Consider the following 27451-nt stretch of genomic DNA (forward strand, 5'->3'; position numbering starts at 1 on the left):
GTTGGCTGATTGGATAGCGTCACTGGACTGTCCTGATTTCGTCCCGTCCACCTGGACGGTGGTTCGATCCCATGGGGGACGAAATTGTTATCAACTTAAAAATTCCCCTTAGGTACATATATGAAAATATATCATTTGGGAGGTAAAGTGAATTTAGGATTAAAGGAAATTGGTAGCTTGAAATTGATATAGATCTTGTATATAATTAGAATAAATATAGACGCTAGATTGATATATATATTCTATGTAAGCGAGAGAGAGTATCCGATAATAGAGACGAGAAGAGAGATATATAATATCTCATGAAGTATATACATACATTTATTATTATATAGAGATTTCTCTGATATAGGTGAGAGGATGAGATAGGAGATAATATATATATATATATATTATATATAGAGATAGATACATACTTATATATTATATATAGATATCTAGATATATATATATATATAATATATATATATATATAGATAGGAGTATATATATATATATATATATATATATATATATATATATATATATATATATATATATCTATATATATATATATATTTCTATATATTATATATATATATATATATATTATATATATATATGGATATATATATATATAGCTAGAGATATAATATATCTACTATATAGATATATATAGATATATATATATATATATATTAATATAATATATATATATATATATATATATAGATATATATATATATATATCTATTGTATATATAGTATATAGATATATATATATATATATTATAATATATATATATGTATATATAATATATATATATATATAATATATATATATATATATATATATAGGATATATATAATATATATATATATATATATATATATTATATATATATATATAGATATATATATATATATATATAACAACCTACAAAGAAAAAACTCAATTGGAATGACAAATTATTTGTTCATTAATATAAACATTTATACAGACAAGAAAAATGGCCGAATGTTTGCTTTAAATATCTATGCAATACATGCCATACAAAGTAATTAAGGTTTGAATTAGATCTAAACACCCCACACTCAGAGAAAACATATGTGCTTCAAAATCAAATTTCTATCAACTCACTGTCTCCTTCAGCATCCTTCTCTTGAAATGGTAGTGAATTTTCACATCCAGCTCCACAGCACTAGTCACACATGGATGAGCACGATAAACCAGTCCTCATACATACACATTCATGATGGCAACCTTTGCGACAGTTACAGCTCGCTAAATATAACAGGTAATCTGGAGCTGGAGGTATGATAGTCTGCAAGTATTTGCTGCTGGATGGATGCACTGGGATCTGGAAATACACCTCCTTGGGGTCCAGGGACAATGTGAAGCCCCTTCCCTTAAGGCCGCCGCCAGGGCCAGCCTAAGAGTCTCCCCCTTGGAGGGTGTCTTCTGGAAGAAGTCATTCGGTATCGAGAGGTCTATGACCGGTCTCCATCCCCAGCGGCCTTCATCACCAGGAAGTGACAGCTGAAGAACCCAGGGGAGTTGTCCGCCACCAGTTGGAGGGCTCCCTTCTCCAGTAATGACTGGACATCTAACGGATACGCCTCCCATGCCGAGAGTCCCAAGGCAAGGCCGTGTGGACCTCCAGTTTTCCGGCTAGGGGCAGCTTCGTGTCTTGGACGGGTAACCGGTAGCCGTCCCTGAGCAACTGGACTGTCCGGGGGACTGCCCTGCAACCCTTCCTGATCCACCAATAATTCGAGAGGCAACGCCCCACCTGTGGCGGGAGCAGATGAAGGGGGGGGCCTCAAATCCTACTTCCTCATAAGGGAGCGGCTGTTACGACCCCTTCGGAGGACCAAAGACCTGGGTCTGTAGGAGAAGACGACGAGGGGGCTCCGGGAGAGGGCCGAGTCCCTTCTACACAACCTACAGAGACTGGTTCCAGGTTAGCGGACGCCCTCTGTGCCTCGTACCTCTGCTGTTGCCTGGGCATCCTGCACCCTATGCTGTGCTGGGTGCCTGAAGGAGGAGGCCCTGTAGTCGAAGGAGTCCTGGCTGGCCTATTGTCAATGCTCCAAGGCCTCCTCCACAAGGTCCTCTGGCCAGAGGGACTCCACCATAATCAGGGTGTACCTCAGGAGGTTAGCTTCCCTGTCCAGAAGCCATCTGGCTACTAAGGCGTCCCTCCTGCAGAGGACCCAATTAGTCCATTGGGTGATCGCCTGAGAAGTCAAGGAGCCAATGGCTTTCCACCAAACAAGACCAGCTCCTTGGGTTGGGCCAACTCGGCCTTGTCCTTCAAGTTGGTTGGTGGTGAATCTGGCCACTGTACCGCCCCGTAGGTCGAACCAGGTGGTTGCTTGGACGGCAGCCCATGCTGTGGTCTCCATTGCATGACCTCCTGTTGCTGAGAAGGAGACCGAACCTGCCAAGAGTCTCTCCCCCAAAAAGGCCAGGGCGAGGGGGGAGATGTTATCCTCCAAGGACTTGGGGATTCAAGGAGAAGCCATCTGGGGTGTAGAACCTCCTCTGCTTGGCCTTAGCTACTGGGAGGAGCTTGAGGGAGCCATGGGGCCTCAAGGTGTTCTTGGACCCTGATGTTAACTGGTCCACGTGGGCAAGGACCTGAGCCTTGCCCCTCATTGGGGGAAGGCTCCCGGAAGGCTTGGCTTCCTTCAGGGCCCCCTTCAGGAAATGTACCGGGGAGGATCTCTAGGTGTTGGAGGGAGGGATAGGGTCTGCTAGACAGTTCCTTCTCCGAAAGTGGGCTAGGACCCTCCTGTAAGTTGGTCCCTCATCTGTCATGCCTTGCCCTTCCAAGGCGTTGAAGGCCGTCGTGGACGAATGACTTGTCCTTGCCGTCCTTCAAGGACCGAGCGGGCACCACCACGGGAGGCGGGGTGTGCTCTGGGGAGGGCAGACAGCTCACTCCGGGGGCTACCAGTGGCACTGGGAGCTCCGCTTGAAGTGGAGTTGCAGGCCATACCAGCGGAGCTGTCATGGGAGTCCCACTGGCCGGAGCCTGGACTACAAGCCTGAGGGGAGGGGGGGGGTTTGAACAGCTCGGCCTCCTCCGCGGAGCGGGGCAGTAGTACACCCCACTCGCGGGACTGTCGTGAGAACCACGAGCACAGGTGAACGCAGCACGAACCGTCTGACTAGGGAGCAGGGCTGTCCGTGATGGTGTGCCCCATTGCGGTGGCTACCACCTATCCAGACCCCTCCAGTCTAGGCTATGACGGGGAGAGCGGAGCATGGGTGGGGAGGAGAGGGCTGAACTGGTTTGACTCCAAGAAGCACGGCGCCTCTTCTCCGCTCTGCACCCCTACTACAAGAGTCTTCATCCGAGGGAGAGGAGCCCGAAGAAGAGAACCCTCCAAAAGAAGAGGCCTTCCTCCTTGACTTCTTCCTTTTCTTGCTGGGCCTGGCCCAGGGGGGAAACAGCTAGGGCCTGGAGCCTATCCTGGCCCCATGCCATGGCCTCTGGGAGCGTCCCACCCTGGGGAAGCAGTCTGACAGAAATTCCTCATCTCTCAGTGCGCATCTGAACTGGTTGCGAGGGGTGCCGGTCCAGGACGGAGGGAGCTGCACTGGGTGGGCCCAGTGGAGTACCCCACACCTCTCACACGGCCCAAACCTCAGCCAGGGGCAAGCCATGGAGAAGGGAGCAGTCCCACCCGCCTTCAGATTGTCACCACAGGGGGAACAATCACCTGTACAGGAGTAGAAAAGAACTGATCCTTGGGTTCTGCAATGGGCAGAGACCCAGCAATGAACTCACCTAGGGGACAGGAAGCAACTTCAGGAAGGAAGATGTTGATGGTGATGACCTCACAGGCAAGTCCACCAGATGAGACTTCTTGAATCAGACTTGTCTTTCTTCGACTTCTCTTGGAGGCCACCTTAACCTACTGTAGGGGAAGCCAATGAACCTATTCCTCACATGTGGAGTCTTGCAAGCAAGGCCCGCCCTGACAATTAGAGTACAAAGAGTGGGGGTTAAAGGGAAAGTGGAAAGGAAGGCTCCACAAGACTTCACTTCTGATGGGCCTGGATAACACCGTTGAGGAGGAATGGATTCCATTGAGCGAAGGGCACACAACCACACGAGGGATACACTAACACTCGGAAGGCAAGGGAAACAACGAAGGATCGGGACAATACACAGGAGAAGCACTGACCCATGTTAACAGGTCAACGACCAGGAAGCACTGGCGACCTCTACCTTGGGTCGCATGGCCACTGACTGCCTGGTGTGGGGGGATAACTGGATTTTTCTGGTCGGTATCACGACTGACAATCCCAGGCTCTCATATTAAAAGTAGTTCGAGGTAAGTATCTGGCGATGGAACAAACATAGATTCTGGATAAGTGGCTTCTCGACAATAAGTCCCACAGAAAACAGTGTCAAATGTTTTCCCAGTTTCAGAACTTTATTCATGGGTGGCAATGTACCTATAAAATTCTGAAGTGCTCATATAAAATTGTTATAAATTTTTACATTAATTTTAAACAAAGGGGTTACTTTGTTCTTTGTAAAACCCAGAGTAACATTAATTTTTTAAAATTTCAGTGCAACTTGTGCTCGGAAATTAGCATGAGATGCATTGTATATAAAGCATCACAGCAAAGCAGGAACACTGCCACTTGTGTAGAACAGATTCTGACTACTACATGACTAGGGGTCATTTCTAGATTGATATACACCACACTTTTTTCTTCCAAAACAAACAGTTCTATTTTCGTATGCAATTTGATGGAGTGTCCTTCACTGACTAAACATGAATAAATTAATAAAAAAAATATTTCTTAAATATGAATTTCTATATGCATTGAAAAACTTACTCCAGTGATCTGTATGGTGAACAAGAGAATAGTCTTACCTTTATCACTGCTTCTGGATAGCCTAGGCAGCCTGAGTTTGGGAAGGTCAATGGCTGGTGCTAATGATCGACGAATTTTTGTTCCATCGCCACTAGGTTTGGTTTTTGTGGTACCATTTCCCTCTGCTCCTGACCCACAATCTAGTATGTTAGGAAGGCTTGAGGCCTTTTTACTTTCCTGAAAGAATGAAGAAATTTTAGACTGAAAAGGATAATCGACTCCGTTATATAAATATGCAGTCCTTTTTGTGTGGTATTAGGTTCCAGAGTGTGCCGTGGAAATGCAGAAATCCCCCCTAAAAGCTTACTATATAACCGGTTTACAATTGCAAAACACCTAGCACCTAATAAACTAAAATGCATATAACTGTATTTTAATACTTCACTGATTTATTTAAGATAGTTCAAACAAAAATAGTATACCTTAAACTAGCATACGAAAACAATTCAATATCATTTCAAACAAAAATACACCCCAAACCATCATCCCAAAATCCTAAGACATTGTAGATTAGTACCCTTTTACAACTGTTACTCTAAGTATATATGCCCTCCTATAATGCTTATAACATTTATTTACTCATTTTAAAATATTAATACTACTATTAATGTAAACAGCAAAATATTAGTAAAATATTTTACACAAATTACATAAAACTTTAAAACAAATTAAATAAATCTGCCTTATGGAACGTATGACAACTAATCAAGTTACCCCTGTACTGTATGCATAAGCTGTTTTCTCTCATAGTACTGAAGTACTAATCATTTTAAATTATCACTAATTTGTTTTTTTTTAATTATCACAAATTCATTTTTTTTAATTGTCACTAGTTTTTTTTATAACACTTTATTCACTAAATTACTGATTTTTTTCAAAGTGTATGTGACTAAAGCTGATTTTTATGATTAATGACTTACAGCATACTAAAGATGTAGTTATGTATCTATTAAACTCACTACTCTAGCTTGGGCCCTAGACTGTATTGTAAGATGTATTTGAAATTATATTACTGTAAAATTTTTATGAGAGAGCAGAGAGAGAGACCCCGAGGGAGAGGGGGAGGGAGAGAAGAGATGAGAGAGAGAGAGAGAGAGAGAGAGAGAGAGAGATACCTATCATGCTCAGTATGGGGTCCAACCTGGAATGAGCTTAATAGATGCATAACTACATTAAAAGTATGCTGTAAATCATTGTTTTATTGAAAATAAATGGCAGAATTCACAGAATTGATTTTGTACAATATTCTTTCAATTCTCCTTATGATTTTTCTTTCTGGCACGCTGGTATTATAAAGCAGCTGTCCAATGTTCATCGTGCTGTAGGTCGTCAACGGAAATTTCGGGCGGGCTGGTGTTATCAAAAGCAAAACTGGTTATCAGGGACAGGCTGGGGTCGTCAACAGGTATACAGGTGGGTTTCGTAGGTCGGGAACAGGCCGTAGTCGTCAGGGTCTATCCGGTATTTCTTGTTATTTCTTCTTTTCTGGTTTTCAAGGCGTCTACATGTTTCGGCCACCTCGTTTGGCCATCTTCGGGACGGGATCGCTGAGTGCAATGGTCTGTGTCAGATGTATTCACGCTATTTATTGCATTCGGTTGGCTTGAAGAAACGGGTACCTCACTTTTCATTGGGCAATACCTGTGACGTCACGAGCGATGTCATCAGGGGGCCCGTTGCTGGTTGGCTGTCCTCTTCGTGGGCGGAGCCTCATCCTTATTGGTGATGGTGGAGGTCCCCTCGAAGGGCGGTGCTACCAGGTCGTCCTCAGGGCGAGAGCTTGAGCTGCGATCACCCTCAGGGTTACTAGGGACGTCCTCAGGATGAGAGCTAATGCTTCTATCATCCTCAGGATCCCTCTGGTGCGATGGTCGTTGTGGGGCGGTGTCTGCTGCTCTCCTGACGGCGGTGGGGAGGAGGAAGGTCTCCTGTGTGATGTTTAAACTGGGCTCTCCCTCCCGATGTGCAGCGCTTCTAAGATTCGCAAACGACGTAGATCGGGTGCCTGGTCGATAACCTCGAAGTTACCGACGATGTCGCTGCGTCGGATTCTTTTATTATGGGCAGTCCTTGCATGATTATTGTTATCATAAAAATCAGTATTTAGTCACATACACAATATGAAAACATACAGTAATTAGTGAATAGTGTACCACAAAAATCCACCACAAAGTGAACCGAGGAAACGTGAAACACATAAAACTGGGGGAAGGGGGCAACATATATACAGGCAATCCCCAGGTATTGACAGCTTCAGTCATCAATGAACTAATTTTATGGAGCTTGTCTAGCAAAAATCAGTGCTGAAAATGCACTCATTTCTGTTTATCGGTGCTGTGATAATAAGAGTATAGTATTGGCATCAATACATATCTAACAGAGGCACCATTAACCATTTATCGGCGCCAACATCCGGTTTTCGGCACTGATAACCACCAAAAATTGCCGACACGTGCCAAAAATCAATATTTTGCTCATTATCCATTATCAAGCTGTTGGAACAGAACTTCCCCTGATAACCAGGGACTGCCAATATATTTAATATAAAATGGTATGTTTAATCATATATACAGATGGTCCTCAATAGGCGTGGGTAATATGTTACAAGATCTCTCATGCAATCCTAAAACAAGCAAGATCACAAACCCCTTATGTAACATAGTAGTATACGTATACATGTCAACTATAAAACTACCTGTTTCTGCCTTGAAAAAAAAAAAACTATTATGCCTCTTAAAATAACCATTATTGGTTATACAATGCAAGAGTATAAAAAAATATATACAAAGTACAGTATGAGCTGATACGTAAAAAGATTTTAAAGAAATGAACAATTTATGATTATGTAAGTACCCTACTGTATAGTGATGACTGCTAAATGTGCATTTCCTGAACTGGGAACAATGCTCTAGCAATAACAGTTTCATTCTTTCACTATTTTCTGCAGTGAAAATTATGACAAAACATTAAGAAACAAAAAATGAGAAATAAGAGAGGGGGCAAATGTGTTTGTAAGTGTATGGTACAGTGAAGTATTGGAATGCTTCTCTCTCTCTCTCTCTCTCTCTCTCTCTCTCTCTCTCTCTCTCTCTCTCTCTCATTATCTGAATGTTTTTAGATTTTTGTGTGTAACTGTGCAATTGTGTTTGACTATGTGTATGTATGCATGTGTATATGTATATGTCACCCGACCAACCTCCAACCGTTGCGCAAGTGACCCTGGTACCTACTGGTGCCTGAGCCCCACACACAAGTTCCGTACTCGCGAACAATTGTCTTTACTATATACAATACCAATCGAACTGTTCCGACGTCGAGTCCGCTATACAATATGTCAGTGATGCCTTCTCAGATGAGGAAATCAAAGTTGCATATACGAAATGCAAAGATCTGATACCAGAGAGCATTCTCAAGGAGCGATCCGCGAAGAACTTATCCTCTCACAAGAAAATATCGTATATCACTAAGTGGCTACGGACCTGCTCGGTGGAAATCTATGCCGATGACCCTTACAATCTGCCTCCAAAGGGGTCTGCTGACCTAAGCCTACCTGCGGTGTACCACACGGCAGAAAAAGCCTTCCAAACAGCAAAATCTCTCTCAGAAATAATTGGAAAAAACTCGGAAAAAATTGAGGAGACAAATGATAAATTATCAAGAATCTGGGACGGGATCAAAGGACTACAGGAATCCCTAAACAGTCTTAAAACGGTGGAAACAAATAACCTCACACAGATCTGGGATGCGATCAAAGGAGTGCAGGGATCGATAGACAATCGCACAGATAGCCACCAGACTCCTACGAATGCGGCATCCAGTTTTTCCTCGCCTCCCAGCAACACGGAAGTGGCCCCGTCTCCTGTAGCCCGTCCCGAGGGGACAGTTGGTCTCCCAACCTCTTCTCCCTCCCCAGTGCCTCCAGTGGAAGATATATCTCCGGTGACGATTACTAGTCCTCGTAATCCTCCCCACCCTATCTCTCCCCCCCAAAAACCCCCATCATAGATGCAGATGAAAGTGACCATGAGGGGTCTGGTGGCTGGCAGACAAAAACAAGCAAAAAGAAGAGAAGAACCTCTCGTTTGGCCGCTGGACCGGAGCCCAACATTCGCGTTTCACCTCCCCCGACACCTGAGAAGAGATATTGCAAAGTAATTCACAATCTGCGCTCATCGGTGACGCTAGACGCCATAGTGGAAAGAGTCAAGTTTCTCACTGGCTCTGACCCACTCATCTCTTACGAACTCCCATGCAGGATTAAACATAAAGTGGCTTACAGGATTACCTGCCTATTTCAACACCTCGACGTTCTTAAAGGCGAGAATTTCGGTCCTAATCTATTAGTCTCAAGATATAAATCATTCTGGGATCAACCACCCCCAGGGGAACTTACTGACACTCCAACCAAGGTCATTTCCACTGCAAGTGCCAGTCAACCCCCAACGGAGAGTGACTGCCCACTCCCCCTGGCTAACCCCCCCATCCATCCAAATAATCAGCGTATTCATCTCCCATCTTCGTGACTAGCCATGGATACATTAAACATAATCTCTTGGAATATTTTTGGCCTCAAGCAGAACATTCCTCTCCTAAACATGTTCTGCAAAAACTTCAAAGGCATCATTGCATTGGAAGAAACGCTCCTCTGGCCACATGACCTTGCCATCTGCGATTCAATTCATGAAGACTTCAGAACCTTCTTTACTTCATCGATGCAAGTTACAGATCAAATCATAGCCGGTCGCCCGAAAGGGGGCCTTTCTTTCCTGTGGCACAAATCGTTAGACAATATGATAAACGTGATGACCTACAGGAGTGACAGATTGCTGGGGCTTCAAGTGACAGTAGGGAACTCTAAAATCCTAATTATTAATGTTTATATGCCATGGGAAAATAACAACAATTTTGATCATTACTGCATGATCCTAGGGGAGTTACACAGTATTATTCATGATTCTTCTGCTGATCATATTTGTATAATCAGGGACCTTAATTCTCACCCCACAAAACAATTTTATAACGAACTTACTCGCTTCTGTCAAAATTATGCTCTCCAAATTAGCGATGTAATGCTCCTCCCTCCCTCCCTCCTATTCATTTGTACATAATAGAGCGGACACTATTACAACCTCCTGGCTGGACCACTGCATCACATCTCCACAACTTCATGTTTCTATTATGACCTGCAATATACGCTATGATCTTGCAACGGGCTACGATCACATCCCATTACAGGTGTCATTCAGTACCCCATCCCTCCCTACCGTGAACCCCCTAATTGTTTGCCCACCAGCAGTAAACTGGGATTTTAAAAACCAACAGAAAACCAGATACTTTAGGGCGACCACGGAAACCAGGTTGCGGTCAATAGTTCAACCGGCAGACGCCTTACTTTGTACTAACACAAATTGTAGAAATGACCACCACAGGAGGGACCTGAATGAATTCTATTCGAACATAATCTCCGCTATGCTTGCTTCAGGCAGGACTGCCTACAGATTTCGTCAAGGTAATTCTCGTAATATACCTGGATGGAATGACTTGGTTAAAGATCTGTATACATACTCATGAGAAATGTTTTTACTGTGGAGGCAAAATGGTAGCCCCAGGGAAGGGCACACTGCATTACTAATGAGACAGGCGAGAGCGCAGTTCAAACTTGCTCTTAAGCACTGCAGGTTAATGAAAAACAACTAAGAGCCGACGCAATGTCTAGAAACTTAGAATCTGGTGATTATCCTCGTCTTTGGAAAGATATCCAGTCCTTAAATCCCAAAACTAAAAAGCTATCACAGAGAGTAGGGGAAGCAGTCGGAGACGAAGCTATCGCAAGAATGTGGGGTGATCATTTCAACAATATCCTGAATTGCATAAATGATCAAGATTCACGAAGGGATGTAGATAACCTCCTTACTGACAACATTCAATTTAATTTTGCAGACCGTATTACGCCAGGTAACATCAGCGATGCCATAAACAGCCTACCTAATAATAAATTGCCCGGCTGTGATGGTCTTCCTACAGAGGCCTTCAAATTCTGCCATCCGATAATTTACAATTTGCTAGCTGCCCTATTCAATGCGTGCATAATTCACCGGTTTCTTCCAGACTCCCTACTCTTAGTCCATTTGATACCATTAATCAAAAACAAGCTAAAGGATGCAGCTGACCCTGGCAACTACTGGCCGATTCCAATCACAACGATCGCATCGAAGATACTTGAGTCTGTTCTTCTAGTGAGACTTCTCCCCTTTCTACACACCACTGACAACCAGTTCGGGTTTAAAGCAAACCACTCAACCGACACCTGCATCTACATACTAAAAGAATTGCTGAATTACTACCTATCATCAGCCTCTCCTGTTTTCCTTTGTTTTGTAGCGGTGAGAAAAGCATTTGACAAGAGTAAACTAACTGAAGCTCTTCCTGAAGCTGCATAAAAGGGGCACACCCCTGTATCTATTTGGGATTTTGCATTGCTGGTTCTCCACACAGCAATTCTGTGTCAAATGGGGTAACGTATTATCTTACACCTTCGGCTCCCTAAACGGGCTTCGGCAAGGGGGCATTCTCTCTCCATACCTGTTTAATACGTACACAGATGGCTTGAATGTCAAACTGAACTCACTCCCAATTGGATGCACCATCAATGAAACAACTATAAACAACCTCTGTTACGCCGACAATATGGTTCTGATTTCCCCATCAGTGCAAGGTCTCCAACGACTTATCGACACTTGCCGCCAATATGCAGAGGAATTTTATATAATCTACAACGAAACCAAGACCCAGTGCATGTCACTGCTCCCGAGATTGCTTAAGCATATTGCAGAACCACAAATTTTCCTCGGAAACCATCGGCTGGAATTTGTGCATGAATTTCCGTATTTGGGTCACATTATCACCGACAACCTAAACCATGTGCAGCTGGCAACATGATTGCAAGGAGGTTTGCCTTCTGTCACCGAGACGTGAAACTGCTGCTCTTCCACTCGTACTGCTACAGTATCTATGGGTGTTCCCTCTGGACGAACTATACCCGAGAGACCATGAGACGCATCACTGTTGTGCACAATGACATTCTGAGACGCCTCACAAACACTCCCCGCTACCACTCCGCCACACAGATGTTCATAGAAAACAGCTTGGACAATTTAAAAATCATTGTTAGGCGAACAATGTCCAGTCTGGTAACCCCAGTGAGAAACAGCAGCAACTCGTTCATACAAAGCATCCTAAGGAGTGAAGCAAGAAGAAGATCTAAATTGTGGGAAAGACGGGAAAATGAGATAAGAACACCAGGATATGAGTTACATTACTGAACTGGTTACCATTTGCAAGGCTAAGAACTCGACTACTTAGGCTAGGAAGATGGTTAAGGTAGTTTTGAACTAGTTAGGCTAGGCCAAGAACTCAACCACTTGCTAGGCTAAGGACTCAACCACTTAGGCTAGGCTAAGATGGTTAAGACAGGTTCGTTCAACTACCCAAGAACTCAACCACTTAGGCTATGAACTCAAACACTTGCTAGGGCTAAGAAGTCAACTACTTAGGCTAGGCTAAGATGGTTAAAGCATGTTCAACTATAGTAGATTCACATCAACAGTGCATCTGATGGCTAGGCCAGTCCCTTACAATGCTCCTGATTGGTTGTTGATAAGCCAATCACAAGGCTGGAAACTCTCTCTCAAGAAAGTTTACATAGGTAGGATATATGTTCTATGTCTCCTGAAGGATACTTTTGAAAGACTTATCCCTCAGGAGAAGTGGATCATACATCCTGCCTATGTGAACTCTCTCTTGAGACTGAGGGTTTTCATGCCCTGTGACTGGCTTATCAACAGCCAATCAGGAGCATTGTAAAGGACTGGCCTAGACATCAGATGCACGGTTGATGTGACTCTGTTACAGCTAGGCTTGGCTAAGATGGTTAAAACATGATGTTCGAATAGCTAGGCTAGGCCAGGCTAAGAACTCTACCACTTGCTAGGCTAAGAACTCAACTAATTAGACTAGGCTAAGATGGATGTGGGATGAATCACATACATGGATGTGTGATGTAACGATCCAAGAGTGAACATTAGGGAGAAGAATATCACTCTTGATTAGAACAGTCTTGACACCTTAACCCTAGAATGATAACCCTCTATTTCTGTATCATGAAAGTAACAGAGTTTCTCCAGGTAATTAAAAATTTAAATAAAATACTTATGGTGAAAATTATTTTATTAAGAAAACATACCCAACAACTGCATCTTACACACTTTTACTGAACAAAATTTAAATGAAATCATCCCTAAATTAATATATTTTTAAAATTAAAAAAAAAAGTTAAATGCAGTCACCACAGACAGGATACAGATGGCGAGGACACAACAGCACACCAATGCACCATTGCTGTCTAAGATAGATATCCCTGGTGAGGCTGCAGAACTGCCTGGTGAGGGAATATTGCAGACGGTGTAAAACATATGGAATCTGAAACCGAAGGAGAAATTATCCCTAAATGCACACCATGAAAAATTCCCAGTGAGAGAGTTGGACAACACACCCTCCTTCAACACCCAGTGAGGGAGCTGGACAACACACCCTCCTTCAACCAAGTATAAAAGAGCCCTGAAGGTACTGAGCAGGCCAATCCATTCTCAACCTCCATCATGGGTGAATGACATCACCAAATTCGGCTGGGAGAAAATAACCCCAGGTTACTGTTCAAGGGTTAATCTGGAAGGGGAACGACGAAAGTAGGCCTCCATCACATACATACACGGACATGCGACGAATCACGTACATGGTCATGATAGAACGATTGATGTGAGAATGTCAAGGAGAAAAAGATCACTCTTTCCCTAGAAGGTTCTCGACCCCTGACTCTGGAAGGCGAACGACAAAAGTAGGACCTCCATCACGTACATGGACATGCGGTGAAACACATACACAGCCGTTTTCACCCTCTAGCCCTAAATCAGAGCCTTCTCATCTTAAGATGGACTCGAACAGGTTGAGGAGATGAAGCACCAGCCTGAGAATTCTGATGTGAGGGAAGATCAACAAGGACTAGAGCACGTCCATGTACTTGAAAGGAAGAGTCATGCCCATGCTGGGAAGATGGTGAAACACCTCTCCCACTCTCAGAAAAAAGTAAGTCCCAAATCCTCAAACGTTTCATTCGAGAACAAGGGGGGGGAGCAGGTGATGGATAAGGGGAAGGAGCTCTTGGTCTATGATGCTTCTTGCTTGGAACCCCGAGATACCTATTAAGAGTCCAGCCAATCACCCATCTCTTGAATTAACACCTCCGATGGGTTGATAACCGACTTCAATGAGGTCATGGATGAGGGTAGGAGTGACGTCACAGCAACAGGTCAAAGTGCTGAGAGTGACTTCATGGCATTTGGACTAGTAGCCCAAGTCAAAGGCCTTCCTGGTACACATACACATGAAGAAAAGCGAAGAATTTGCCAAGAAAATCCATTGCCGAAGGAAGTGGAAGACAAATTCCCCTTCACTTGAATGCAGCGCCAATTGAAACTATGCAGTCATAAGAAGCCATGACATCACAGGCCTATCTGTGACGTCACACAGTAGACTACTCTTATGAGTAAAAATGTTAAAACATTCAAACAAAATTGTACTACAATTTTATTTCATATGACAGAAGGGAGTACCAAGCCAAACATCACTGGATGGCGAAACATCAGAGTGAGACGATATCCACACATCGGAAAAGTCATCTGTAAGGTTGGTATCCCCCCATGACAATGCAGTAGTATCATTGGCTAGCAAGAAGGGGCTCAAATGATAGCAAGGACCACACAATGCCAACAGGACTGACTGGGTTCCAAACTCTTCACAGCACCAACGAGAATACCAAAATTAGTGAAGTGGCATCTCTGTCAGAGGGAAGCAAAACAGAGGGGGGCTCTTGAGTTCTGAGCGGAACGCCACTGCCGTCGCCAGAATTTAAGGTGAGAAGCAGGGTTGACAGCTGAAGAGCCTGTAAAGAAACTAATACCACGCTCTCTCCCTCAGGAAAGATGTCTTCTATCCTGTTAGAGCAAAAAGAAACATTTTATCTGTAAGGATAAAGGGAAGGGAGTGAACCATATGACTGACACCCCTCCCCTTCAAAATGATGGGAAAGAGACAAGACGGCAAGCATGACTGGTCCTGTAAGCAGATGCAACCAATGCAATCAAGAGATCGTCCTGCCATAAAATTTGTGTTGAAGAAGTGTAGGAATACTCATATGCTACACAGCTGAATCCTAGCACATAAACCTAGGCTGCAACATGAACCTCTAACATTTCTAACGTCCTAAAACACAAATTCTGAAAATCAAAAACATTAATACCGCATTCCTTGAAAATGTGTAACAAGATAAAATTAAAGATTAATAAAACATTAATGTCTTAAGCACAAATGTTTTCAAAATACCTTCAATATAACAAATGTAAAATGCTAAAGAATACAATATAGCTGGCCCCTCTTTCCCTGAAGGGGCAACATCCCCTTGAGAGACATACGAGCCTTACACATAAAACAGCCGATGATGAAGTAGAGGAAAGGGTACGAGCCTTACACATAAAACAGCCGATGATGAAGTAGAGGAAAGGGTACGAGCCTTACACATAAAACAGCCGATGATGAAGTAGAGGAAAGGGTACGAGCCTTACACATAAAACAGCCGATGATGAAGTAGAGGAAGGGTAATGAGCCTTACACCATTAAAACATCCGATGATGAGTAGAGGAAAGGGTATGAGCCTTACACATAAAACAGCCGATGATGAAGTAGAGGAAAGGGTACGAGCCTTACACATAAAACAGCCGATGATGAAGTAGAGGAAAGGGTATGAGCCTTACACATAAAACAGCCGATGATGAAGTAGAGGAAAGGGTATGAGCCTTACACATAAAACAGCTGATGATGAGGTAGAGGAAAGGGCATGAAGCTGATCGACTGCAATTTGCACCTGTCCCAGAGGAAAATGAACACAAGAACCCTGGAGGGCTGGATAAATATGAAACAAACGATGGGCTTAGGTAAAAAACCAGCTTGAGGGAAGGAGAGCAAAGCAAAGGTCCACTCTCCAAGGCAGTTAAAGAAAGACCAGTGCATTCCTGGATTCTATGCAATCTCTCAACGTGCTTCCATCTCAACTACACATCGGATGCCAGATCCCACAGTTTCCTTGCATTTACAGTCTTTGGTTGTTTTTAACTGGTTTCCAGTTAAAAACACTAGAAGATCTATCCTATTGTTAAGACCAAAGATTTGCACCACGTATGAACAATAATAATTATTCATTATAAACAATTTCCCTATGTGATGCATATACACTATCTCAGAAACCAAGATCACAGAACCAAAACAGTGTCTGGGTCTTTCACGATATGTACTGAATAGACACACAGAAGCAAAAGATAATCCTGAACGCTACTGGTAGTTCTAGAGATTGACTCACACATGCTCGGAACTAGATGGCTTCCATTCTCATTCTTTCTTCAAACAAGGAATGAAATGGCCAGGACTGCTTTTAGCACATAAGCAGTAGTTTACAATAATAGGTTTGTAGTGAGACAAATTCATAGTATGTGCAACCACATAGATATTTAAAATGTGTCAAAAGTAAAACAGACTAGTATGGTCACAATTTTATTGGTTAAGAAAAATTTTATAAAGAAATACACCATACCTTAGAATGATGACGCTTATGGTTATCATATGGGTCACTTCCTTTCCCCAAAATATCAAACTCCTCTTCCTTCTTTTCGAATCCAAGTATGAAGAAAGTCTTAAGTTCTGCTGAACCTTTATTTCCAGAATTATTCCCTGTAAGTGAAGTACTTTTGTTATTGACTCATGATTTCCAAAAATCTTCACAAATAACTGTGTACGTATGTCAAATTCAGGAAAACTTAACAAGATGTTTTGAGCCAATGAGTGACAAAACTATGGTTAATCCAGTCAAAAGGTGATTGAGATTTCAATATTTAAACAAGAAACAAATAACTAGTAAGAGCTCTTAGTTACTCGGTACAATGCTTGAGCAATCGAAATACAAATAGCCGACTTAGTCATTTACAAATTCAAAAATAATACGTAGTGTATTTACTTGGTAATTCTAATTTGGCACAGGCTTTGCAAAAATCAAGTACATAATGTCCCTTTTTTCCTCTTATCTTCACAGCCCTACACAATGCAACTAATTTTGGGGGTTCTTGCTAACTGACATTTAAATATCACAGTGGCAAGAAAAACAGTAAGGCATGTATTCTAAGCATATTATTGGGTCTGCCTCCTCAAAATATGCTCATTGTCCTCCCTCTTTGTGTTAGCACTCGTTACTAATATACTGTCATTTTAATTTTGTCAGATAGTCCTGAGTGTTAGTTATTTATCTGGCCGAACACATAAAAAATATCATTGCAGCACCAAACCCAGTAATCATACAAATAACTTTCACAATCTAAAGAGCATATGTTTGACTACCCTAATTAAACCTGTCTTACTCTCTACAACAACAAATTTTAATTAGAGAATCAGTAATTCTAGAGTTATTACACAGTCAGCATTATCATTTATGTTGTATGCATAAAATAAAATCATTCCAACTATGAAGCAATATATTTGCCTGAAATTGAGCAACAGTATGAACAAACACACCCATCATACGAATTTCTATCTTTATCACAAAGTGATGCTGCTGACATTCTTCACTTCAAGTCTATAAAAAATATGCTTTACTACCAAAAAATTTGGCTATCAATACACTGTCCTAACCATGTTAGGCAATATGACTTGCAAATACTGTACTATACTGAACTGCAAAAAATGCTCCAAGTATGGGCAAGTTGAGTATATCTTAGTTTAACCACACCACTGACCTGATTAACAGCTCTCCTAGGAATGGCCCGAAGGACTAGAGTTTTACTCACGTGGCTAGGAACCAATTGGTTACTTAGCAATGGGACCTACAGCTTATTATGATATCCGAACCACATTATATTGAGAAATGAATTTCTAATCATCAGAAATAAATTCCTCTGGTTCTACAATGGCGGCAGGCATGGCGCAAACTTGGGCTACCAATTTGATAGGCAAATACACAACCCACTCATCCAATGAGGAACATCCAAGTATGGGCAATTTTGATGTTAACTATCAAACATTAGCAATACACAGACCAACACTTGAAGCATGATTTTTCTCTATCATAAAAGTCATAATAAAATCCATAACAAAGTGTCTGAGTAGAGGGCACAAGTTTTTTTTATCATATAGTAGTTACTAATAGCAATTGTAAAACAATCTCCCAAACACTGAAATAAAAAAAATTGTTCATTTAATTTTTCTTTTGATTGTAATTAATGCTAAATTTTTAGAGTCAATTATCTTTGTATTGGGGGTGGAGCATTACACATTACAAGTATATAATACTTTTCTTTATGGTTCTTATATGCACAGAGTTTAAACATGCTACAAACGGCCACAGACATTTGTTTCTGTCTGTAGTTTGGATCTGTTACTCATAACCAAAAATCTGTAAGCTATACTTATAGTTACTAATAACTCCTGTCACACCGTTTCACTCTTCAGCATTTTTAATGGAATTGTTCTTAAAAAATAACTGGAATATAAAAATAAACATACACTGCTTAACTTCAGTTTACTCTGGTCAGCAACAAATGTCAAAAAGCCATATAAATACAAAAATCTCCTTAATTAAATTCAATGTCCAATCCTATGATTCCTGACTGACCGACTTAAGCTAATGTTTTCCATTTAATGTTAAATGGAAAGCTTATGCATTAGAGTGCTAGTTCATGAAAACATTAAATGTTGAACAAACAAACTACTGCAATACATAACAAAATCACACAGAAAACTTTTATTTCACTGATATTTTTAAACAGTGTCACTCAGCCTGTTATATCCAAGTTAGCTACTGCCACACCTACTTTATGTATGCACAACATCTAACCACAGATTTTTGTGATTTTCATTTTTATGGCTTTTGTAATGAGAAATAAAGGGAAACAAAATTAAGCTAAATATTTTAAGCCATGTTGAGTGTTACTTTTTTCTATTAACATGAACTTTTATAGTTAATGATGATTCCTAATGTACCTAATCACAATATTTCGAGGAGGGCAACGAGTTCAATTACATGCAGGTGTAATAATAATGAAAAAAATAGTACCTTGTGCACTGCAGTACACATGAGGATTTATTTGCATGTCAACTGACTTTATAGTGGTGGTAATTACCATTTTGTACTCGCATTCTGGTATCTCCAAAGTAAAAGTCTAATAAAAATTTTATACAAACTATATGTTTACATGCGCATGCCTAATTAAAGATATATTAAAACAACACTTTTATTTTTTGGTATGACATGAATATGTAAGAAATGTCTATATTAGTCTTAACATGATATTTTTGTAATAAAATGGAGTTCTATAAATATACTTACCAAGTAATTGCTTAGCTAACGATTAGCCTCACACAGCATCCTAAATTTAAAAATTCACACCGATAGTGTCATTCTTATTACGTATTTATTGCTGCTAAGTCTATGAAAATCAAAGGGGAGGAGGAGGCTGGGTTTTGATTTAGTAATGACTTGGTATGTATACTTATAAAACTTCATTTCATTATAAAAACTTTTTTTATAAAACTTACCAAGTAATTACTTAGCTGAATCCCACATTGCAAGGGGGTTGGGATGAATGGGCTGAACTATAGTAGATTCACATCAACCGTGCATCTAATGTTTAGGCCAGTCACTTATGACGCTCCCGATAAGCCATTCACAGGAGTTTCCGGCCTGTGACTGGCTTATCAACACCCAATCGGGAGCATCATATAGGATTGTCCTAGACATCAGATGCACAGTTGATGTAAATCTACGATAGTACTTAAAGATCGGAACTAGTACTAGTAGTACTAAAACACCGAAACTAGTACTTAAAGACCGAAGCCAGTACTTAAAGACCAAAACTAGTAATAAAGCACCGAAAAATATTCACATCAACCATGCATCTCATGCCAGCGCCGTTCCTTACGACGCTCCTGACTGGCTGTTGATAACCCAATCACAGGGCTGGAAACTCTCAGTCTCTTGAGAGAGTTTACACAAGTAACATCAATACACTTATGTCCTAACCTCTTTCAAACATTATAACTTTCATTACACCTCTGTTTTACCTGCAAAGAAGGAGTGTTTCCCAATTTCCTTACTAAATATCGTCAAGACAATGATTATAATGATATAAGAATTTTGTACCTCAGTAAATTTAATGCTGAAATATTTATAGTGAAATAAACATGAAATTCTTAATATAAAATATATTCTTTCATTCCTTACATGAGATCATGTGTTTCATAGTTTTGTAGCTTAAATGTCATGAAGACAATGCAACCAAAAAAAATTATAGGTAGGGCTATCAATATGAAAATAATAAGCAAAATATTAAGAATATTAATCTCTCTCTCTTATCCTCATGTAGTCAGGTGTTGCTCACATGATCACTCAATGATGTCATCATCAAGATCACAACCCCCTCGATAGAAGAAGTTTTATGGGGAAAAAAAATATTGACCCTTTAACACCATTTGGACATATTAAACATCAATATAAATTGTCTGTTGGGTGCCGATTGGACATATGGTATGTCGATATAAGAGTTTTTTTTAAATTCGTGGAAAAATAGTTATAGGCCTACTAGACGAAAGCTATTGAATCACGCGCCTTGGGGAATGCTGGGAGCTCACGGATCAAGGAGTTGTTTTGTTTACAATCGTTACCCAGGTGCGCAAGCGCGAATTTCTTTCTTCTCACACTAAAATGCATCAGCGACACATCTCAGAAATTATTTCGTCACTTTGACATAATTTTTGCACCATTTTATATTAGCCGTTACATGGAGAATTATGTATAAAAATGTGCGCAATTTCATGTAGAATACAACAAAAAACAACTCATGGTTGTAACTTTTATCAGTTTTGAAATATTTTCATATAAATAACGATGTGCCAAAATTTCAACCTTCGGTCAAATTTGACTCTACTGAAATGGTCAAAAAATGCAATTGTAAGCTAAAACTCTTATATTCTAGTAATATTCAAACATTTACCTTCATTTTACAACAAATTGGAAGTCTCTAGCACAATATTTTGATTTATGGTGAATTTATAATAAAAACTTTTTCCTTACTTCCGCGCGTAACTCTTCCAAAAAAATCATAAATTTTTTCGTTCGATTGTCGTATGTTTGCACCATTTTAAATTAGCCGTTACATAAAGTTTTATACAGTGGTACCTCGAGATACGAAATTAATCCGTTCCGAGACGGCCTTCGTATCAAGAGTTTTTCGTATCTTTGAACACATTTAACATGTAAAGTGGCTAATCCGTTCCAAGTCCTCCAAAAACACCCCAGTAAATTATATTTCCAGGCCTAAAACGCATGTTCTTGGGTTACGATGGAAGAAATATGACTCCAAAAAGGCAAAATACTGTACATACTTGAGTATTATTCAACTGCATATAATGTTCAACCCCATTTTTACTGCATATATTAGACTTTGGCATATGTCCCTTAGCAATAAGCCTAGCCTATGTTAGCGGTTGCTACTGTAGCCTAGTCTATGATTCTGACATCTAAACCTAAGAGCTAAAAGCTTAGAATATGCCAATAAAATGTATAAATAATCAGTATGTACTCATTTCAAATAATTATTAATCAATCATTAACTATAATACACAAACAAACAAAAAACAAACCTTTCAATCGATTGTTTACATTCAGATCTTACCCGTCTTACGAGTATGGAACGAGCACCAAGCAATCATTTTTCCTAGCACACAGTAAGCCATAAATTGTCATTAGTATCTCTCTTCAACTAATGAAACCACCAAACAAGTATAATAAACCATTCATTTTCTATTCTTTATTCGATCTTTACCTAACGGAGATACCGAGTTATGACAGCTATAATGAAACATGCGTAATACGTATACATAACGTAATAATAAAACAGAAGAAGAATTCTAAAAAATGCGTATTTGTTGGCAGTCTGATTTATTTTATATTTTATGATATCTAATTCACATTTTTTTTATTAAATGTATTGCATGTACTCATTTCAAATAATTATTAAGTAACCATTAATTATAACAAAAAAAAAAAAAAAAAAAAAACTTCCAAACGTCTGTTTACATCCAGCACTTATGAGTATTGAACGATCGCCAAGCAATCACTTTTACACAGTAAGCCATAAATTTTCATTCTCTCTCTTCAACTACTGAAACTACCAAACAGTATAGTAATAACCATTCATTTCTATTCTTTATTCTATCTTTACCTAATGTTTTTTTTCATTAAATGTATTGCATGAATACTAAGTTTTTCAATTTACAGCAACCTTTTACCAATAGAATACTTAAAGCACAAGGGGTAGATGCTGACCAATAGGAGAGCAGGACCTTATGGGGTGACTAGCATAAGGAACCAATGGGAGAGCGGGAGGATGGTGGCGAGTTTACTCAGTTGGCGGCGCGGGAGTTTTAAAATTGTTCTCGGTGGTCCGGGCAAATCTCGGGACTTTATAGCAACAACCTTTCGTATCTTGAAAACTTTTTGTATGTAGAGCAGTAAAATTTTTCGTATTGGCTTTCGTAACTTGGATTTTTCGTAAGTTGAGCCTTTCGTATCTCGAGGTACTACTGTATATGGAAATGTGTGCAATTTGATGTAGAATACAACAATAAACAACCCATGGTTGTAACTTTTAACAGTTTTGAAATATTTTCATATAAATAACGATAAGTGCCAAAATTTCAACCTTCGGTCAACTTTGACTCAACCGAAATGGTCAAAAAACGCAATTGTAAGCTAAAACTCTTACATTGTAGTAATATTCAATCATTTACATTTATTTTCCAACAAATTGGAAGTCTCTAGCACAATATTTCGATTTATGGTGAATTATTGAAAAAAAACATTTTCCTTACGTCCGCGCGGTAACTCTTCCGAAAAAAATCATAAACTTTTTCGTCTGATTGTTGTAATGTTTCCACCATTTTAAATTAGCCATTACATAAAGTTTTATATATGAAAAAGTGCGCAATTTCATGTAGAATACAACAATAAACAACCCATGATTGTACCTTTTATCAGTTTTGAAATATTTTCATATAAATAACGATAAGTGCCAAATTTTCAACCTTTGGTCAATTTTGACTCGACCGAAATGGTCGAAAAATGCAATTGTAAGCTAAAACTCTTACATTGTAGTAATATTCAATCACTTACCTTAATTTTCCAACAAATTGGAAGTCTCTAACACGATATTCCGATTTATAGTGAATTTATGAAATAAACTTTTTCCTTACGTCCGTGCGGTAACTCTTCCGAAAAAATCATAATTTTTTTTGTCCGATTGTCGTAATGTTTGCACCATTTTAAATTAGCCGTTACATAAAGTTTTATATATGAAAATGTGTGCAATTTCATGTAGAATACAACAAAAACAACCCATGGTTGCAGCTTTTATCAGTTTTGAAATATTTTTAAATAAATAACAATAGAAAAAATTTGTCCTTTGGTCAACTTTAACTCGACGGAAATGGTTGAAAACTGCAATTGAAAGCTACAACACTTACAGTCTAATAATATTCAATCAATTACCTTCATTTTGCAATAAATGGGAAGTCTCTAGCACAATATTTCGATTTATGGTAAATTTTTGAAATGATATTGTAATGATACAATAAAGTTTGTTCATACTTACCTGGCAGATATATATATATAGCTGTATTTTCCGAAGTCCGACAGAATTTAAAAAACTTACGACACACGCAGTGGGAGTCAGGTGGTTAGTACCCATTCCCGCTGCTGGGAGGCGGGTATCAGGAACCATTCCCATTTTCTATTCAGATTTTTTATTTCCACTGTCTCTTGAGGGGAGGTGGGTGGGTACTTAAAATATATATATCTGCCAGGTAAGTATGAACAAACTTTATTGTATCATTACAATATCATTTTGTTCATGAAACTTACCTGTCAGATATATATATAGCTGAATCCCACCTTTGGAGGTGGGAAGAGACAGAAGCTGACTTCGTGATTACTGTCACCCAAGTCTGCTTCTGCTTTACTAGAGTTGCCAGCGAGGTAGAGACCTATATAGCTGGTGCGCTCTAGATGATCTGTCAACGGGGGCGTGACCACGATGTGACTAGACCATTGACCATACCATGAGGGCAACGAAGTAATAAAAACACCACCTGGCCTAGTCTACCAAAGGTAAGTCCCACTAAACTAGACTAAAGGAAGGGAGATCTGCCTCAGGTGGTCGACCCCACAACCAAAAACACACAATATTAAAAAACTAACCTAACCACTAAAGGATAGGATTAGTGCTACCTCCTGCCCCCAAAACAGTGTCTGCAGCAACGTATGGTCCAAGCGAATAGCAATGTTCGTATGTTGCTTTCACCTCCCGCAGGTAGTGTGAAGCGAACACCGAGTTGCTCCGCCAATAGGTGGCACTCAAATGTCACTGAGTGCCATATTTTTGTGAAAAGCTACCAAGGTCGAGATAGCCCTCACCTTGTGGGCGTTCACTTTTAAAAGCTTCATATCACTATCACTGCATGTGGAATGAGCTTCCTTAATGATGTCCCTCAAGAAGAACGTAAGCGCGTTCTTCGACATGGGAAGATCTGGCTTCTTGACAGAGCACCACAAGTTACCAGAAGGTCCTCTACAGTCCTTTGTCTTTTCTAAATAGAATTTGAGAGCCCTGACAGGGAACAGGACTCTCTCTGGTTGTCGACCCACAATTTCTGCCAAACCCTTGATTTCAAATGTCTTAGGCCAAGGGTTGGAAGGGTTTTCGTTCTTTGCCAAGAACGTAGGGCTCAAAGAACATACAGCATCGTGGTTCTTAAACCCAATATGTTTGCTTATAGCCTGGATCTTGCTAACTCTCTTCGCCATCGCCAGAGCAGTTAGGAAAAGTGTTTTTCTCGTCAGGTTTCTAAGCAAAGCCGAGTGAAGCGGTTCGAAATGGCTGGACATAAGGAACTTAAGAACTATGTCTAAGTTCCAAGATGGTACTCTTGGTTGAGGTACCTTCGAAGTCTCAAAAGACCTCAGTAGATCATGAAGATCTCTGTTATTGGCCAAATCCAGCCCTCTATGCCTAAAGACTACAGACAGCACACTCCTGTAGCCCTTTATCGTCGGCACTGCTAATTTAACTTCCTTCCTCAAGTAGAGAAGGAAGTCCGCTATCTGGCTCACAGAGGTTGAGGTGGAGGAAATGCCCTTCTTTCTGCACCAACTTATGAAAACAGCCCACTTGGATTGGTACACTGCAAGAGAGGAAGGCCTCCTTGCAGTGGCGATCGCTCTAGCCACAGGTCTTGAAAAGCCCCTCGCTCTGGCCAACTTCTGGATAGTCTGAACGCAGTCAGACTCGGAGCGGGGAGGTTTTTGTGGTACCTCTCGAAGTGGGGCTGTTTGAGTAGATCTTTCCTTGGGGGCAGAGTCCTCGGAAAGTCTACCAAGAAGGACATGACCCCTGTGAACCAGACGGTCGCCGGCCAGAAGGGGGCGATTAGAGTCATCCTCACTCCCTCTAATGCCGCGAATTTCCTCATTACCTCCCCTAGGATCTTGAACGGGGGAAAGGCGTACAGGTCTAGTCCCGTCCAGTCCCATAGGAGGGCGTCTACTGCCACTGCTCCTGGGTCTAGAACCGGTGAGCAGTACAGCGGAAGTCTCTTTGTCCTGGAAGTTGCGAATATGTCCACGAGAGGACATCCCCACAACTTCCACAGCCTCTGGCATACGTCCTGATGGAGGGTCCATTCCGTCGGCAGCAGTTGACCTTGCCGACTGAGGAGGTCTGCACATACGTTTTCTACCCCTGATACGAATCTCTTCAGGATAGCGACGTCGTGTGCCCTCGCCCACAACAGGATTTCCTTTGCAAGGGTGAACAGGGACCGAGAGTGGGTTCCTCCCTGTTTCTTGAGGTATGCCAGAGCTGTGGTGTTGTCCGAGTTGATCTGCACCACCTTGCTTGAGACTTCATCCTGAAAGAACTGGAGTGCAAGATGAACTGCTACAAGTTCCTTGAGGTTTATGTGCCAGGACACCTGTTCCCCTCTCCAGGTGCCTGACACTTCCTTCCCCCATAGTGTCGCTCCCCACCCCGTGGAAGACGCGTCGGAGAACAACACTAGGTCGGGGCTCTGAAGCTTGAGGGAAAGACCCTCTGCAAGCTTCAACGGATCTGACCACCATCTTAGGTGTTCTTTCACCTCTTCTGATAACATCAAGATTGCTTCCTAGTCGTTCTCGTGCTTCCAGGAAGAACTGAAGAGGTCTGAGGTGCAACCTCCCTAGGGAAACAAACTTCTCCAGTGAGGAAATGGTCCCCAGCAGACTCATCCATTCCCTCACCGAGCATGATTCTTTCCCCAGAAAGGCTGACACTTTGCTTAGGCATTGTTGTTGTCGCCTCTGGGATGGAAAAGCCCGAAAAGCCACTGAGTCCATCTGAATCCCCAGATAGACTATGGACTGTGAAGGGGTCATATGTGACTTTTCGAGGTTTACCAGAAGGCCCAGGGACTTCGTTAAAGACTAGGTCGTGTGAAGGTCCTCCAGACACCGGTCTTTCGAGGAGGCTCGTATGAGCCAGTCGTCCAGGTAGAGAGAGATCCTGACTTTCGCAAGATGAAGCCATCTCGCAATGTTCTTCATCAGGAGGGTGAACACCATCGGAGCCATGCTCAGGCCGAAACAGAGTGCCCTGAATTGAAACACCTTCCCCTTCAGGACAAACCGCAGGTACTTCCTTGACTGGGGATGGATGGGGACGTGAAAATACGCGTCCTGGAGATCTAGCAACACCATCCAATCCCCCGGTCTTAAAGCCCCAATCACTGACTGAGGCGTCTCCATCATGAACCTCTGCTTGATGACAAAGAGGTTTAGGTTGCTGACATCTAGGACCGGTTGCCATCCTCCCGACTGCTTTGGCACCAGGAACAGTCGGTTGTAAAACCCCGGGGAATCCAGGTCGAAGACCTGTTCTACTGCTTCTTTTTTTATCATCTGATCGAGCAGATCGTAAAGAACTAGTTGTTTCTCCCCTCGGTACGAGGATGACATATCCCTGGGTGTCGTAGACAGCGGGGGTGATTTCAGGAACGGGATCCGGTAACCTTTTCCTAAGATGTCCAATGACCATTTGTCGGCACCTCTCTCTTCCCAGGCTTGCGCAAACAGCCGAAGCCTGGCTCCTACCGGTGACTGAAGGACTTCCATTTCATTTCTTGCTCTTCGTAAGCGCAGGGGCTCTGCCTCTGGATGCCTCTTCCTCGAGGGGCTGGTCTCGAGGAAGATCCACCTCGAAAGGGCTTCGATTTCTTAGGAATCGAAGCTCCCGAAGAAGACGAAGGGCCCGCAGTTCTCCTAGATGATTGGGCAAGGAAATCCTGCGTAGCTTTCTCTTGGAGACTGGTAGCAAGGTCCTTAACCAT

General features: G+C 41.4%; 2 protein-coding genes across 2 annotated transcripts in view; one reads left to right on the plus strand and one right to left on the minus strand.

Annotated features, from left to right (window-relative positions):
• Window positions 1–27451, plus strand: part of LOC135216540 (adenylate cyclase type 9-like) — a 702034-nt gene that overhangs the window by 415492 nt on the left and 259091 nt on the right. The gene's annotated exons all lie outside the window — the stretch shown is intronic.
• The window catches only part of LOC135216539 (adenylate cyclase type 9-like), a 251737-nt gene that overhangs the window by 79015 nt on the left and 145271 nt on the right, over window positions 1–27451 (minus strand). Inside the window, exons 5-6 of the mRNA XM_064251912.1 lie at window positions 16581–16717; window positions 4882–5059 (exon numbers count right to left, since the gene is read on the minus strand). Coding sequence (XP_064107982.1) covers window positions 4882–5059; window positions 16581–16717 — 315 coding nt within the window. The remainder of the gene's footprint in view (window positions 1–4881; window positions 5060–16580; window positions 16718–27451) is intronic.

The sequence above is a fragment of the Macrobrachium nipponense genome, chromosome 6 (assembly GCF_015104395.2).
Source record: "Macrobrachium nipponense isolate FS-2020 chromosome 6, ASM1510439v2, whole genome shotgun sequence".
In the NCBI taxonomy this organism is placed as follows: Eukaryota; Metazoa; Arthropoda; class Malacostraca; order Decapoda; family Palaemonidae; genus Macrobrachium; species Macrobrachium nipponense.